This window comes from Aquarana catesbeiana, linkage group LG08 (genome assembly GCF_042186555.1).
Source record: "Aquarana catesbeiana isolate 2022-GZ linkage group LG08, ASM4218655v1, whole genome shotgun sequence".
In the NCBI taxonomy this organism is placed as follows: domain Eukaryota; kingdom Metazoa; phylum Chordata; class Amphibia; order Anura; family Ranidae; genus Aquarana; species Aquarana catesbeiana.
In genome coordinates, this window is record NC_133331.1 from 296,906,899 (window position 1) to 296,924,708 (window position 17,810).

General features: G+C 48.4%; 2 protein-coding genes across 2 annotated transcripts in view; both read left to right on the top strand.

The window, feature by feature from the left end:
• Positions 1-4,169, top strand: part of LOC141104996 (uncharacterized) — a 98,686-nt gene extending 94,517 nt beyond the window's left edge. The window contains exon 10 of the mRNA XM_073594803.1: positions 3,116-4,169. Within this exon, the coding sequence (XP_073450904.1) occupies positions 3,116-4,051 (936 nt within the window). The 3' untranslated portion in view covers positions 4,052-4,169. The remainder of the gene's footprint in view (positions 1-3,115) is intronic.
• The window catches only part of LOC141104930 (uncharacterized), a 170,256-nt gene that overhangs the window by 25,379 nt on the left and 127,067 nt on the right, over positions 1-17,810 (top strand). The window lies entirely within an intron of this gene.

Genomic DNA, 17,810 nt, shown 5'->3' on the forward strand with positions numbered 1-17,810 from the left:
AAGTCTCTATGGAAGATGGGAAGTGATGTCAGGGCCAGACTGGAAGTGATGTCAGGTATAAATAGGAAGTTCCCAGGTGAGAGGTGAGTTGTAAGGACGTAGGGAGGAGACATCGCTGGAACTGGCAGCAGAGGAGGTAATAAGATCTTATTTTCTATTTACATCCGTCGGGTCCTCTTTTATTGCCAGCAGACACGAATACACCTATATCTGTAGTTGTTTCTGTGTGTATTTAAACTCACTTGGTGCCTTATCTGCATTAAATTAACCTCAGAACCCGTGTAATTCATATGTGTTCAGGTTTAAAGGGATGAGGTGGCCAACCCTAGTCCTGGATCAAGGGATGAGGTGGCCAACCCTAGTCCTGGATCAAGGGATGAGGTGGCCAACCCTAGTCCTGGATCAAGGGATGAGGTGGCCAACCCTAGTCCTGGATCAAGGGATGAGGTGGCCAACCCTAGTCCTGGATCAAGGGATGAGGTGGCCAACCCTAGTCCTGGATCAAGGGATGAGGTGGCCAACACGTTATTTCGAACTCTTTTGGAGGCTCCTGGTTTCGGTTTCTATGTGTTTCTTTTTCTTGCTTGGCCCTTCCGTCTTGTAAGGGAAATCACATTTTTCACACCGTAAGCCTTTAGGTCTGCACTTAACCCACGAGTATTTCCATCACTTAGAGCCTATGGCTGAGGGCTGCCACCTTATCCCTTTAAACCCGAACACATATGACTTACACGGGTTCTGTGGCTGATTTAATGCAGATAAGGCACCAAGGGGGTTTAATTACCACCCTTATTGGCCACAGAACCCATGTAATTAATATGTGTTTGGCTTTTTAAGGGATGAGGTGGCAACTCTACTATGGCCTGCAATTAAACATATGAACCTCTCCATTAAAGCAGTAGTGAAGTCTGAAAGAAAAAGGTGCCGCACCCCCCCCTGCAAGGTAATGACACCTCACCCTAGCACATCATGACAGACTTACCTGTGAAACAGATCTCTCCAATGGTCACCATTGCCAGGGCTTTTCAGTCTTCACCTGGTCTTTCTTCTGGGCTCCAGTCGTTTGAAGGGCTGAGCCATGATGACGTTACCAACGCGTATGTGCATGGGAGTCACGATCGTGGCTTAAAGGGCACAATCAGTGTGTCCTCCATCCCAGAGCACACCGGTGATGTCACTGGCTTTAGAACCTTCTGACTGTCTCCTAAACATGGTGAATGGTTAGAAGATATTCACTGTACCTACAGGTAGGCTATATTATCAGCTACGTTGGGCTCCTAGGGCCCAGCAAAAACTGCGAACTCCAAGGACTGCAGACTACGTGTGTTCTCATATTCTGGACAATAGTACAGAGCCAGGAACTGCTGAAAGTAACGTCAACCCTCATAATAACTCCCCATATATCCTCCTAATAATTTTCTGATATCCGTCTATAGGGAAACCCGCATAGATCACATCAATGAGGATGGAGGAGGTCCGGAGTCACATGACTGAGAAGATACTAAACCTCACCCTGGAGATCATCTACCTGCTGACCGGAGAGGTGAGGAGGATTCTGGGAGGTCACATGACATCACTCTTATCTCTATTAATAAAACACAGACCTGACCGGAGAGGTGAGGAGGATTCTGGGAGGTCACATGACATCACTCTTATCTCTATTAATAAAACACAGACCTGACTGGAGAGGTGAGGAAGATTCTGGGAGGTCACATGACATCACTCTTATCTCTATTAATAAAACACAGACCTGACCGGAGAGGTGAGGAGGATTCTGGGATTCTAACATGATATTCCTATTGGTTCCTCAATACAGAGATTTCCTCTTGTGAAGTCAGGTGATCATATGACCATCACAGTGCCTCCATGTGACTCCCTAAAACCTGAGAGACACAACATGGAGAAGATTCTAGAAGTCACCAAGAAGATGATGGAGCTGCTGACAGGAGAGGTGAGGAGGATTCTGGGAATTCTGGGACATTATCCAGTAACAGACAAGGGATGTGTCTGGATGGTGACTGTATCATTGTGTGTGTCAGGTTCCTATAAGGTGTCAGGATGTCACTGTCTATTTCTCCATGGAGGAGTGGGAGTATTTAGAAGGACACAAGGATCTCTACAAGGACGTCATGATGGACAATCAGCCGCCCCTCACATCACCGGGTAAGAGGAGACTTTATTGTAAAGGAGAGAGCAGTACGGAGGGTCCACCTAGATCCCCCATCATCTGATAAACACATAGAAACAATGTATTCAGTCAGTGTGTGTGTTTCCTACAGATGGATCCAGTAATGGGAACCCACCAGAGAGATGTCCCCGTCCTCTGTATTCCCGGGATTCCACACAGGAAGATCACACCATCCCCCACCATCATCAGGTAGGTGGAGTTGAGGGTTGGGAACATAAAAGTAATTAAACGGTCTGACATGTCGAGACATTTTGTTGGTTTAGGTTGAAGATCTGATTATCGTGAAAGTTGAAGATGAAGAAGAAGAGACGTATGTGAGGGATGATCAGCAGTCTATGGAGGAGGCTGGAATGACGAGGACATTCATAGAGGAGGACACTCCTACAGAGATCAGCACAGGTGAGCCAAAACATTTTCTTCTGTTATCTCTGCTCTGTTACTGCTCGCTGATTGGTCCAGAGTAGGGATGAGCATAAGGTTCTCTCCAAACGTAAGTTTGGACTGAACCTTTGCTGGCAGCTGAGACATCCACAGAGAACATCTGCTCACTCATATCTACCTGATCCAGATGGAATCTTGATGGAAGTGAACTAACCCTCTCATATCTATTGATGATGTTTTTATATTTTTCCAGGACACGCCATGGAGAAACCCTCAAAGGATCTTCTCACTTTATCTCCAGGTTGTAAAATGGAAGATGAGGACATCACAGGAGATTGTGGAGGAGAAAAGACAATGAGCTCCACTATGGATGGTGGACTTCACAGTGTGGATAGACCATGGAATCCCTCTGACTCTGAGCAACCTCCTACTGTGAGGGAAGGTGCCGGGATTCAGGAGGACGAGAAATTTTCCTGTTCTGAGTGTGGGAAATGTTATCCACGGAAATCGGACCTTGTCAGGCATCAAAAGAGCCACACAGTTGAGAAGTCTTATCCCTGCCCCGAGTGCGGAAATAGTTTCCTGTGGAAATCAGCGCTTGTCGTACATCAGAGATCTCACACGGGGGAGAAGCCGTACTCCTGCCCTGAGTGCGGCAAATGCTTTTCACGGAAATCAGAACTTGTCATACATCATAGGTTGCACACGGGGGAGAAGCCGTACTCCTGCCCTGAGTGCGGGAAATGTTTCTCATGGAAATCAGACTTTGTTACACATCAGAGATCTCACACGGGGGAAAAGCCGTATTCCTGCCCTGAGTGCGGGAAATGTTTTTCGCGGAGGTCCCATCTTTGCACGCATCAGAGATCTCACACGGGTGAGAAGCCGTTTTCTTGTTCTGAGTGCGGGAAATGCTTTTCCCAGAAGTGCCAACTTTCTGTACATCAGACGGGCCACACGGGTGAGAAGCTGTATTCCTGCCCTGAGTGCGGGAAATGTTACCCAAGGAAATCGGACCTTCTCGTACACCAAAAAAGTCACACGGGGGGGAAACGGTATCCCTGCCCTGAGTGTGGGAAATGCTTTTCACAGGAGGCCTACCTTGCCGTACATCAGAGGTGCCACACGGGAGAGAACCTGTATTACTGCCCTGAGTGCGGGAAATGTTACCCAAGGAAATCGGACCTGGTCAGACATCGAAAACTTCACACGGGGGAGAAGCCGTATTCCTGCCCAGAGTGCGGGAGGGGTTTTTCACAGAAGTCCAATCTTTCCAGACATCAGAGGTTGCACACGGGGGAGAAGCCGCATTCCTGTCCTGACTGCGGGAAATGTTTCCGTCATAAACTTTCGCTGGACATACATCAGAGATGTCACACGGGGGAGAAGCCGTATTCCTGTCCTGAGTGCGGGAAATGTTTTACAGATAAGTCCAGTCTCTCCAAGCATCGGAGAACCCACATAACCCTTGGGGTGTATTAGAGTCCCCAGTCCGGGAAATGTCTTCTCTGTGAATCGTAGAGGTCTCACCTATGGAGGAAGACAACCTTGATTCACACCTTGACTTTGATATTTTATAATGTAAGAAACTCTTTTATCAGAAAATAAAGATTGCTAGGAGGGGAGGGGAGGCGGGGGTTGCTATTTGTTCATGAGTCCCCCCCTGCAGTGTAGTCTGATCTCCCTTTTGCTCTTCAGAAGAAACTGAGAATCGCAGCAGATTGGCTGTCACAGTGGTCACATGACCAGGAGCCCCTCCCACCAGCTCCCGATCACCAACCAAAGACTGGGAAAGATCCATTGAAAGTACAGGCCGGCAGCTTCTCCATAGAAAAGATTTATTTAGGCATTACAGCAATAACATCATCCAAAAATGCTGACGCGTTTCGGCCTTAGGCCTTCATCAAAAGCACCAAAGACTGGGAACCCTGGAACGTCACAAGATGGGAAGACTCCCGACTCCCTGCGTGGTGGCAGGAGCCCGTCCCACCAGCTCCCGATCACCAACCAAGAAAGACCGGGAGCCCTCCTTGATTATCCACTTGCCGACCACCGAACTATAAATATACAGCATTACTATGACGGTAAATCCTGGGATTATGGCAGCATCTAGCTGCCATAACCCCCAGTATCTTTTTTTTTTTTCAACGGGGTGGCCAGCTTTCAGATATAAAAGTGGTCTCAGCGATCGCTTTTATAGACGGCAATAGGGGTGCTCCTCCTCCCTCCTCCCCACCCCCTCCCGTCGATTCCCGGTCGCTACTGAGCCGTCGTTAAAGCTTGGAACCTATTCAATGCTGCTGATGGCTAGGCAGGAAGTCAAGTGAGGGCAAGATGGTCCCTACTCGGCTCTATGCCCTTGGAGGACCGGAGCGATCTTTGGCGTCACTTTTTTTATCCTTGGGAAGATTCGCAGGATTTTTGTTTTCCTTTTTAAAGTCCTTTTTTCTTTTTTTTTTTTTTTTTTTGCTTACCACTTCTGGACCGCCCACTGTCGTTACACGGCGGCTCTTTGAAGAGGAGTATCGTTGTTATGGCAGCAGCTAGCTACCATAACCCCGGTATCCTCTTCTTCAGCGAGCGTTCCGGTTTAAGGTAAAAGTGGTCTCTGCGGCAGATTCGCCGCAAGATCACTTTTATCGGCGGCGGGAGGGGAGGGATCCCACCATGGCTCCGGTGCCCTCCGCCGCTTATCGTGGAGGCGATCGGGTCCTTCTTGTGACCTGACATGGAGACGAGAGAGGGGAGGATGGGCCCCCCCCATCCGTCTCCATATCACTGCAGGGCGGAAGCCACGTCAAAACGTCACTTCTGCCCATAGCTCTTATAGGGCCATTTATTTTTTTTCATTTTTTTTTAATTACAAAATTATTATTATTATTATTTTTTTTTTTTCATTATTGCATTTTAGTGTAAATATGAGATCTGATGTCTTTTTGACCCCCCAGCTCTCATATTTAGGAGGTCCTGTCATGCTTTTTTCTATTACAAGGGATGTTTACATTCCTTCCAATAGGAATAAAAGTGACACCATTTTTTTTTTAAACAGTAAAAATAAAAGGTAAAATAAATAAGAAAATAAAAAAAAATTTTTTAAATGTTTCCCGTCCCGCCGAGTTCGCGCGCCCCCCCCCCCCCCCCAGTCCATGCCAGGCCCTTCAGGTCTGGTAATGATTCGTAAAAATGTAAAAAAAAAAAACGGCATGGGGTGCCCCCCCAAGATCCATACCAGACCCTTATCCGAGCACGCAGCCCGGCAGGCCAGGAAAGGGGATGAGCAAGTGCCCTCCCCTCCTGAACCATACCAGGCCAAATGCTCTCAACGTGGGGGAGGGGGGGTTCTTTTGGGCACCTTGATGGGGGCAAAGGCCTCTTCCCGACACCCCTGGCCAGTGGTTGTGGGGGGCAGGGGGCTAATCGGAATCTGGAAGTCCCCTTTAACAAGGAGGCTCTCAGATCCTGCCCCCCCCTATGTGAACGGGTATCGGGCACATTGTACCCCTACCCATTCACCCAAATAAGTGTCAAAAATAAATAACAGTACACAGGTTTTTGACAAATGCTTTAATCCAAAAATAAAAAAACAACGTCCCCCAATGTAGATCCATCGTCAACCACGACGCCGGCCATATCAAACAAGTCCAATAAAATGATGGTAATAGAAGAGCTAGATATTACTTATGGATTAACAGGGGAGATCAGACTAAAGAGTTAAGCCTCGTACATGCGATCGGATTTTCCGCAGACACAACCTCGGACTTTTGTCCGAAGGGCGTTGGCCAGGAACTTGTCTTGCATACAAAAATGGCAAGGAATTGTCGGCCAACAAACACGGACGTAGTGACGTACTACGTGGTTTTTCAGCTCTTCAGCGCCACCCTTTGGGCTCCTTCTGCTAATTTCGTGTTAGTAGAAGTTTGGTGAGTGTTGATTTGCGCTTTTCATATCAGACCTGGGAACTCAGCACAGGGATGGTGGGAACCCCTCATAATGGGCACAGTGGGTGTACAGACCCAGGAACTCAGCACAGGGATGGTGAGAACCCCTCATAATGGGCACAGCAGGTGTACAGACCCGGGAACTCAGCACAGGGATGGTGAGAACCCCTCATAATGGGCACAGCGGGTGTACAGACCCGGGAACTCAGCACAGGGATGGTGAGAACCCCTCATAATGGGCACAGCGGGTGTACAGACCCGGGAACTCAGCACAGGGATGGTGGGAACCCCTCATAATGGGCACAGCGGGTGTACAGACCCGGGAACTCAGCACAGGGATGGTGGGAACCCCTCATAATGGGCACAGTGGGTGTACAGACCCGGGAACTCAGCACAGGGATGGTGGGAACCCCTCATAATGGGCACAGCAGGTGTATAGACCCGGGAACTCAGCACAGGGATGGTGGGAACCCCTCATAATGGGCACAGCGGGTGTACAGACCCGGGAACTCAGCACAGGGATGGTGAGAACCCCTCATAATGGGCACAGTGGGTGTACAGACCCGGGAACTCAGCACAGGGATGGTGGGAACCCCTCATAATGGACACAGCAGGTGTACAGACCCGGGAACTCAGCACAGGGATGAGACCCCTCTCCATCTTTTCTTCGTCCTGTGTCCCTCTAAACAAGAGGATCAGCATGAATACCAAAAGCCCACTCTTGTGAGGAGCCAAGCCGTGTTTCTGGAACACCAACCACCTCTCCAACCACAAGATCACCATTCTTTCTCACTTTCACATCACATCTATCTATGTCCCGTGTCCCTCTAAACAAGAGTATCAGAATGAATACATATAGCCCAGTCGTGTGAGGAGTCAAGCCATGCTTCTGGAACACCAACTACATTCGCAATCCCTAAAAACATCAACATCTCCCATTCTGTTTAGCTGGAATTTGTATATTGAGTTCTGTAATTTTGTTTAGTTTTCTTGCCTTGCTTCTATATGTTTAGCTGTGCCATAAGGATCTCCTTACCAACTATATAAACCTTTCACCATCTTCTCTTATTTTACCCTCCTGTCAATGTCTGACCCTCCTCCATTCCATTAATTCCCATTGCTGTCACGGGCTGGGGCAGGGGCGGGCAATTCATTTTTCCGAGATGCCACATAAGAAACTGGGACTGTTGTGGAGGGCCAAACCAATAGGTTGAACTTCTATATTCCCTCCACTGTCATACACGCTCCCGGCATGTGACATTAAGAAAGTTAAGGCTGCTCTCCACTCCTTCCCTGTGGGGTGGAGAGCAGGGCCTGGCAACACCTCCCCACACCACATCATATCCTTGTTGCCTGGCTCCCATGGTCCGCATTGGAGAACCACCACCCCTCCAACTTGGCCGAAGCTGCTCAGAAAGGCTGGAACCTCGACCCCCACCATCTTGGTGATTGGCACACTTACGGAGACAGAAGCACAGCCGTCGCTGTCGCCGCCGTCTTCTTCTTTGTGTTTACCTGTAATGTAGGGTCTCCTTATCCTCTGTCTAAGCCTTTCCACCATCCTATTTTACCCTCTGCTAATGTCTGATCCTTCTTTGTTCTGTTAACTCCAATGCCCTTCCCTCTAACAGACTTTATGAATGAAGATTTTTAGGTTCAGAGTCAAGGTGAGATAAGCATTAACCACTTGCCGACCGCCCGGCGGCAGAATGGCACTCCTGCGCAAATCGCTGTAGCTGTACAGAGGAGTATAGGGGCTCACACGCGCCACCGGAGGCGTGACGTAGGAGCCAGTGCACGTGGCCGGTGGCCTGCGATGGCCGGCAACTACCCGCGATTGCTCCTGAGAAGGAGAGAACGGAGATCTGTCTGTGTAAACAGACAGATCTCCGTTCTGTCAGGGGTGAGGGGACTGATCTGTTGTTCCTCCTGCTTAGGAACAACAATCTCTCTCCTCTCCCAGTCTGTCCCATTCCCCCACAGTTAGAAACACTCCCTAGGACACACTTAACCCCTTGATCATCCCTAGTGTTAACCCCTTCCCTGCCAGTGACACTTATACAGTAATCAGTGGCTATTTTTAGCTCTGATCGCTGTATAAATGTCACTGGTCCCAAAATAGTGTCAAACGTGTCCGATGTGTCCCAGTCCCGATAAAAACACTGATCGCCGCCATTACTAGTAAAAAAAAAAAAAAAAGGGTCAGATTACTCTAGGTCAGGCTGGAGGGCTCTACAGGGCAGGTCTCTGGTACCTCCCCCTGGTTCTAGAAGTTTGGAGAAGCTTCTGGAAGCTAGTGGGCGGAGGCAAGGAGGTCCTGATCTGCATACTTGGAATCGGGCCAATGCCCAGGCAGAAGGTCCTGGCAGGGTGGCTGGATCAGCCCTTAAATATTGTGGAGCCTGGCCAGCAGGGGAGTCAGGTGGAAGATGGAGTCCTGAAGAAGCTGTCGTGTGGCCTGGTCAGGGGGACTCTCCCTCCAGGTTTGGAGCTGAGGAAAGAAAGGAGAGGAAGCCGAATAGAGGGATCTCCGTTACCATTGGGTCTTGTGCTGAAGACATCCTGGCTGTCATGGGAGGATCTGGACAGTAAGAAACCTGAACAGAAGTCTTGCACGGTGCAGCGGGGAGAAAAGGACAGTGTGAGTACCTCAGCACACCCAGGGCCATACAAGTTGAGAGACTTGCAGACACAGCATACTTTCACAAGGACAGTGTTCAGCTAGATCCCAATCCCTTGCCCTGGGGCATTCTTCAAAGCAGCCAAGTGGGCTGGTAGTCAAGGTAACCAGGTGGGCTGGTAGTATCTGTAAGTATCAGGACTGTGTGATGTTCTACTGAGGAGATATTTCTGCATACAGTTCGGAACTTTGTGCTATTTTACTAAAGGGGACTAAGAGCTCCTGGTTCCTAAAGAACCCTGCCACTGATCCATAGAGACTGCGATTATTCCGGAGGGAGTCTTCATTTTCATGTACATAGAAAAAGAAGTTGTCCTCACCTGTAGTTATTCAAGTCAAGTTGGGCATCCCATATTCCCTAGCCAAGTGGTTTCCCCTAATAAAAACAAGCCCATGGACTGATTCCTTGGATCTGAATAAGAGATGAAATTGCGTGTTGCTTGGCTGTGCAGGATTAGGAGGACTTAAAATTCAGCGGCTCCTGCTGGGGTAGCGCTACACATAGATCAGTATGGAGCCACTTCTCAGTGACACTTTTCTCTTTCCAAAAAGATTTTATTAGAGTTTTCCATGAAATATACAGCTAAATACGTCAAACTGGGGTACAGGTTCCATACATGATAAGCCCAACAGTGGCTCACAGGTTACTGACATCAAAATTGTCTAGAAGATAAGCTAGAACTATAAAGAACACTATAACATTACAAACAATATGCAAGGTCCGAGAGTTTAATTGGCTTCTCTCGTTAATCATGTATCTCAGCTCAAATTAGCCTACTAACACTCTTGGAGACCATCCAAACCACCTGGGGGGGCCCATTCGTAGCAGCCCTGTATTAGCAATTTTGACTTCCTGGAATGGCAACCTGGAGGTCAGGACCGGCCCAAACAGTTGCTCCAACCTCCAGGTCCTCGACCATAAAGGGCTCAGATAACAAAGAAGAGAAGAGAGCAGAAAAAGTAAGAGGGGGAAGAGGGAGGGGTGAGTGGAAGAAAAAGTGGGGACTGACAGGGGTGGGGTGGGGGGGGTCCCACCTGCTACCCCCGCTGTCCACTGTTTGCTGCCTACATCAACAGGGTCCTCCGGAATCCCGGGATGAACCGTCTGAGATCACCTTGTGTCCTGACAATGAATTACATGTCATGTTGTAGCAACTACTGGTATGATTGGGAGTTTTTGAACGTGATCCACGCCTCCCAAGTTGCTGAAAAGCTCGAGATCTTGTCCTGTGAAGCGAATATTAGCTCCTCCATTGTCGCTATGCGGTCAGTACGTGCCGCCCACTCTTTCATGGAGGGCGGCCGTGTGGACCTCCAATGTAGTGACACCTTTCTAATAGCTGGGCGCACATGAAATGTCTCAAGGTATGTGCACCCAGCCATCAGAAAGGTGTCACCGAGTGGTGGCTCTATGCAGGATAATCTCCTAAATCGTGGATCACTAAATGGCGGACCGTGGTCCGGACCCGGACCGAGTGACAGTCTTGTCCAGACCGTGGTCGCCATGTGTGTGCTCTCTGAGTCTCCCCGTCACCACTGTCATCCTTCTGGCAGGGCAGGGGGCGGGAGGAGCTGTAGATCGAGACTTTAAGAAGCAGGTATTCACCCAAAGGTTAACATAGTAAGGAGGAGGACAGTGGTGACCGGGCAGGAGACTCAGGAGAGCACACCCCAGGCTGATAAGTGCCTCTGCCCTGCCGAAGGTAGGACTGTGCAGGGGAGACTTGCATTGAAAGGGGCACTGTGATATATAGGGGCACTGTGACATAAAAGGGCACTGTGGTATATAAGGGCACTGCAACATAAAGGGGCACTCCAATGTAAAGGGGGCTGTGATGTGAAGGGAAACTGAGGACACTGTGGGGCTGCTTTAAAGTGGGGACTGTGATGTAAAGGGGGACTATGGACACCAATGTAAAGGGGGAAATGTGATGTTAAGGGCGGTTGTGATGTGAAGGGGTGGCTGAGGACACTGATGTACAGGGGAGTTGTTATGTAAAGGGGGACTGTGATGTGTTATAGCACAAACATGCAATTTGGACCTCTGCTGGAAAAAGATTTTACTGACTGGACCTCCGTAAAGTTTAATTCAAGACCCCTGTCTTAAATGTACACAGATTGTCAGCACCACCTCTACCTTATCAAAAATGGACTGATTCTTATAGAATGTAATGTTCTGAGTGATTTATTGCAACCATAAAAAATAGTAGACCACAGCAGCAGGGTGAAGACCAGGCTCCCACCAGCTTTGAGGACATTGTTCCACATTTGCTCAGAGCTTTTGATAGTTGTTGAGAGAGTTGTCTGAGAGTTGTGCAAATGTGCTATTGTATGTACTGTAAATGGGCTGAGAATTTGTTTCCTCGGTTCTTGAAGGACCAGATGTTCCTTTTTACATGTGCTCAAAGTTGAACAACCATTTTGATCTCATAGACAGCATATGTATGGCAATGGTTTAGAAGATAGTCACCACAATCATAACCAAGCACTCCAGTAGTGGTCACTGAGCACAATACTGTGTGTGTATTATATGTATATGGGGTGAGATATTGTTTCCTTGGTTATTGAAGGACCAGATTTTCCTTTTTACACGTGGTCAAAAAGAAGATGTTGCTGTCCAGTTGAACAACCATGTTGGCCTCATAGACAGTATGTGTATGACAATGGTTGCGTCAGGACCCAGGTCTGGACCCAGGACCTCTGCTGTGTCTGACAGTAACTCGTCTTGCTGAGCCACCTAAGATGTTGGACAGCTCCCTTCTGATCAATTAGAAAAATCTTGCCTTGTACCTTGTTTTTCGTTAAACCTTGAACTCTTTTCTCCTCCCATGAACTTCCTGACTTAAGCCATGCCTTTGCACTTCCTGTTTGGCAGATAGGTTTGTTCTTCCCCAGCCAATATCTCACTCTTGTCTCTCCTGCTGCTGTCTGTATCTTCACTACCACTCGTTGCCAACCTCTGGCTTGTTCTTCGATTACGCTTCTGCTTGATCCCCACCAGCAACCACTCATTGCCAACCTTAGGCTTGTTCCTCAACTATGCTTCTGCTTGATCCCAACCTGCAACCACTCGTTACTGACTTTTGGCTTGTTTACTGGCTAATTTTCTGCTTATCCCTACCTTCTATATCTGCCACTGGACCCCGACTTGCTCACCTCCTAAAGGGGCGATCCTAAAGGACCGTGACCTGGTACTAACCCACAACAAAGCCCATCTCCACCATTGGAAGTTCTGGTGAACACCAGTTAGTACTTAGACTCCACACCTCAGGTGAACCCGTGTCATCTGCCAGGGTGACCTGCTTCTATACTTATCCTGCTGGTCAGTGGGGGCCCCTCTACTGCTATAGCTACTGGGCTGGCCTCCGAGCCTGACTCCTGACTGTGGCAGGTTGAGAAGTTTGTTTCTACAAAAATAGCCAAGCAGTCCAGTAGTGGTGACTGAGTACATTACTGTGTGTTAATATGAGGGTTGATGTTACTTTTAGCACAGCTCTGTATTATTGTCCCCAGTGGATTCCCCAATTTGTCTGCACTGGTGAAGGTTTGCTCCTTGTCTTGAGTCCTCGGAGATGGAATGCCTTTGTCCAGAATGTGCAACAAATGTGTTTTTTCTAAATAGGTCATGTCTTAGGAGATCATGTCTTAGGAGATCTGTCCACCCTTCTAGTAGGTGGTGTACACCAGTGGTTCTCAACCCCGTCCTCAAGTACCCACAACAGGCCATGTTTTGGGAATTTCTCTTAGATAAAATAGCTGTCCAAAATACCAAGCCATTGACTCGGATTGTGCAAGATAAAGGAAAACCTGCAAACATGGCCTGTTGGGGGTACTTGAGGACAGAGTTGAGAACCACTGCTGTATACAATGCTGTGTTCTCTATGATGGTTGATCATTAGCCAATCCTGATGGTAATGAGCCATAATAGATGTAAAATAAAATTAATACAGGTGGGGTAATCTAGAGATAAGAGGTCACGTTATATGTCTAATATACACTATATTACCAAAAGTCTTGGGACGCCTGCCTTTACACACACATGAACTTTAATGGCATCCCAGTCTTAGTCCATAGGGTTCAATATTGAGTTGGCCCACCAGTAAGTGGTGTACACAATGCCGTGGTCTATATGATGGTCAATCATTAGCCAATCCTCGTGGTAATGCAAGGTCCTAGGTGCAATCCTGGACTCTGAACGAACCTTTCGGCCTCACATCCTATCGCTATCCAAAATTTGCCACCTCAACCTCCGCAACATCTCCAAGATACGCCCCTTCCTAACCAATGTCACCACAAAGCTTCTAATCCACTCCTCGGTCTTCTCCCGCCCCGACTACTGCAACTCCCTCCTCATTGGCTTACCTCTAAATAGGCTATCCCCACTTCAGTCCATCATGAACGCTGCTGCCAGGCTCATCCACCTCACAAACTGCTCAGCATCTGCTATGCCCCTCTGCCAATCCCTCCATTGGCTGCCACTCAGCCAACAAATTAAATTAAAGATACAAACTATAACTTACAAAGCCATCCACAACTCGACCCACAGCTACATCGGTAACCTAGTCTCAAAATACCAACCCAATCGTTCTCTTTGCTCCTTCCAAGTCCTCCTGCTCTCCAACTCCCTTGTAACCTTCAGGACTTCTCCAGAGCCTCTCCCATCCTCTGGAATGCTCTACCCCAATCTGTCCGATTTTCTCCTATTTTATCCACTTTCAGACGATCCCTGAAAACTCATCTCTTCAGAGAAGCCAATCTGGCCCCCACCTAACAACTGTACATTTATCTTTTCAATCAGCACATCGCCCACAGTTATTACCTCTTGTATCTCTTGATCTTCCCTCTTAGATTGTAAGCTCTAAGGACCAGGGCCCTCTGATTTCTCCTGTATTAAAGTGTATTGTATTTGTACTGTCTTCCCTCAAGTTGTAAAGCGGTGCGTAAACTCTTGGCGCTATATAAATCCTGTATAATAATTATATGAGGGTCTGGTATAGATGTTAATGGGGGACCCCACCAAAAAATGGCATGGTGTTCCCTTTAAAATTACCTATTGGACCCCCTATCCATGAAGAAGTTCTGGTATGGGTTTCAAGGGGGACCCTAATAATAATGGTAAGATGTGAAGAAAAGGGGCAGGGTGACGAACAATAAATCTCAATGAACTTGTCACATAGACTAGGCAGTAATATATTTCTCTCTCCCTTGGTGGGAGTGGAGATGACCCCATCTATAAGGATATACAGTACATACACACACTTTGGTCAAGGCGTGTTCACACCACGAGACGTTTCTCGGGGCTGCAGTTCCCCTGAGCTCCACAAGGTGGTGCTCTTGTCACTTCTACCATAGAGACAGGAAGTGATGTCAGGTACAGACAGGAAGTGATGTCAGGGACAGACAGGAAGTTCCGGGTGAGAGGTGAGTCGGGAGGAAGCAGAGAGGAGACATTGCTGGATTTGGCAGCAGAGGAGGTAATAAGGTCTTATTTTATATTTACACCCAGTAACTCCCCCTCCCGTCATATCCTCCTTTATCGCCAGCGGACGCGGCTACTCCCATATATGCAAGTGTGTCTGTATATATTATTATTATACAGGATTTATATAGTGCCAACAGTTTGCACAGCGCTTTACAATATAAAGGGAGACAGTACGGTTATAATTTAAGAGGGTTCGGGGGGGATCCTGCTCCTGAGAGCTTGCAATCTAAAAGAAAGTGTCAAGTAATGAGAAAGGCAATAAGTGCGGGCGGGGGCAGGGGGGGGGGGGGTTAGCCTATGGATAACATAAAAGTTGAGTTTCTTGGGTGGGGGTGGGGTAGACTTCTTCGGAGAGATGAGTTTTCAGGGGTCGTATAAAGATGGACGGAGCAGTAGATAGACGACTTTTGGTTTCCACCATGTTCTTGTAACGGTTTTGTGGCTCCTGGTATGTCAGTTTCTCTGTGTTTCTTTTCTCTCGCTCGGCCCTTCCGTCTTGTAATGGAGATCACGTTTTCCACATCGCAATCCTTTTAGGTCTTCATTTAACCCGCGAGTATTTCCATCACTTAGAGCCTATGGCTCGCCAAATAAACACGTGAACCTTTCCGGTAATGGCGAACTCCGTGCTTTGAGCCATAGGCGTAACTCAGACCTTCTGGGCCTCGGTGCAAGATACCGTGACGGGCCCCCCCATAACCTCCAACTGGTGCCCTATTCCTACCGAACCCAGGACCCTTTACTCCCATCGTGGGACCCTTTATTACGGTCCCGCAGTCGACCACTTTTCCGCCGTCTTGGGGTCCCCCCCCCCGCGGTGGCAGAACACCAGAGCCCAGCGGCAAGGGCATTCTTTGTGACCCTGGTAGTTCTGACACTGGTGTCAGTAGTTTTTTGTTTTTATTATTTTATTTCATTTTTTATTTTTTTTTTACAATTTAATTGTTTTACATTTTTTTTGGACCTCATTGGGGGGGCCTTTGGTGAAAGGGGTCTAAACAGACCACTAATGTCTCACTTTTGAGACACAGAATGGGACTAAGGACAGATGCATCAGTCCCTTTCTCTGCAGCCTCAGCTGCACGATATGGATGGAAACAAATAGCTCTGTACAGAGGCTTCCTGTTCATTCATAAACAGAGGCATAGTAAACATAGTTTACTATGCCTCAGCTATGAATGAATAAATAAATAAAAACAGTCAGTAATCGGTGCGGATCACAGACTGTATTTAGACAAAGAAGGGACCAGTAGATGACACGTTTACTGAGTCCATCCCCACTCGCCCTCCTGAGAGATGCCCTGCAGCAGCCGGCGGGAGGGGGGAATCCGGCAGAGTAGCAGGGGACGAGGGGGAGCCAGAAGACCAGACAGCGGCACAGGAGAGCCCCCAGACAACGGGGCAGGAGAGCTGACAGAAAGTGCCGCAGGAGAGCCCCCAGACAGAGGGGCAGGAGAGCCCCCCGACAGAGGGGGGCGGGAGAGCCCCCAGACAGAGGAGCAGGAGAGCCCCCAGACAACAGGGCAGGAGAGCCCCCAGACAACGGGGCAGGAGAGCCCCCAGGCAGCGGGGCAGGAGAGCCCCCAGACAACAGGGCAGGAGAGCCCCCAGGCAGCGGGGCAGGAGAGCTGACAGAGAGTGCCGCAGGAGAGCCCACAGACAGAGGAGCAGGAGAGAGCACACAGCGGGGTGGCAGGACCTAGATAGGAACGGCATGCAGAGAAACCAATCCTCCATTCTCCTGCATCTGCTAAATGCCTGGGGGAGGGAGGAGGAGGAGAAACGGGCTTTCAGCAGCTGCAGGAGGGAATCAATTTCTCAACATGCCGCCCCCTGCTGTGAAGAACAAACTGCACTCCTGTGACCCATAGGAGAAATATGGCCAAAAATGCTTTGGTCACTCTTCTGCTTTGAACACTTGAACCTTTCCATTAAAACGGTAGTGAAGTCTTAAAAAAAAAAAAATACTTACCCGTCTGCAAGTTTATGGCATAATGTGCTGATATGGACTGCATACTAACACATTATGACAGACTTATCTGTGAAACCGATCCCTCCAGCAGAGCGCTGTCACCATTGCCGGGGCTTCACCTTCACCCGATCTTCCTTCCGGGTTTGCAGGCTCTAGCTATGTGAATGGCCGAGCTGCGATGACGTCATAAGCACGGGACTCTCAATCGTGGCACTGCGCTGTGGATTGCCGTGGCATTCAGTGTGCCCTTGATTCAGAGCACAGTGCGCATGTGTTGGTGGTGTTACTGGCTGCAGAACATGTGAATATCTCCTAAATGGTGCACGTTTAGGAGATATTCATTGTATCTACACGTAGGCTAAATTATAAGCTATGTTGGGCTCCCGAGGCCCAACAAAACAAGACAACTCTGAGTACTGCAAACTGAGTGTGTTCTCCCATTCCAGACAATAGTACAGAGCCAGGAACTTCTGAAAATAACATCAACCCTCATAATAACCCCCCATATATCCTCCTGGTAATTATCTGATATCCGTCTATAGGGAAACCCGCATAGATCACATGACCACATCAATGAGGATGGAGGAGGACCGGAGTCACATGACTGAGAAGATACTAAACCTCACCCTGGAGATCATCTACCTGCTGACCGGAGAGGTGAGGAGGATTCTGGGAGGTCACATGACATCACTCTTATCTCTATTAATAAAACACAGACCTGACCGGAGAGGTGAGGAGGATTCTGGGAGGTCACATGACATCACTCTTATCTCTATTAATAAAACACAGACCTGACCGGAGAGGTGAGGAGGATTCTGGGAGTTCACATGACATCACTCTTATCTCTATTAATAAAACACAGACCTGACCGGAGAGGTGAGGAGGATTCTGGGAGGTCACATGACATCACTCTTATCTCTATTAATAAAACACAGACCTGACCGGAGAGGTGAGGAGGATTCTGGGAGGTCACATGACATCACTCTTATCTCTATTAAAAAAACACAGACCTGACCGGAGAGGTGAGGAGGATTCTGGGAGGTCACATGACATCACTCTTATCTCTATTAATAAAACACAGACCTGACCAGAGAGGTGAGGAGGATTCTGGGAGGTCACATGACATCACTCTTATCTCTATTAATAAAACACAGACCTGACCGGAGAGG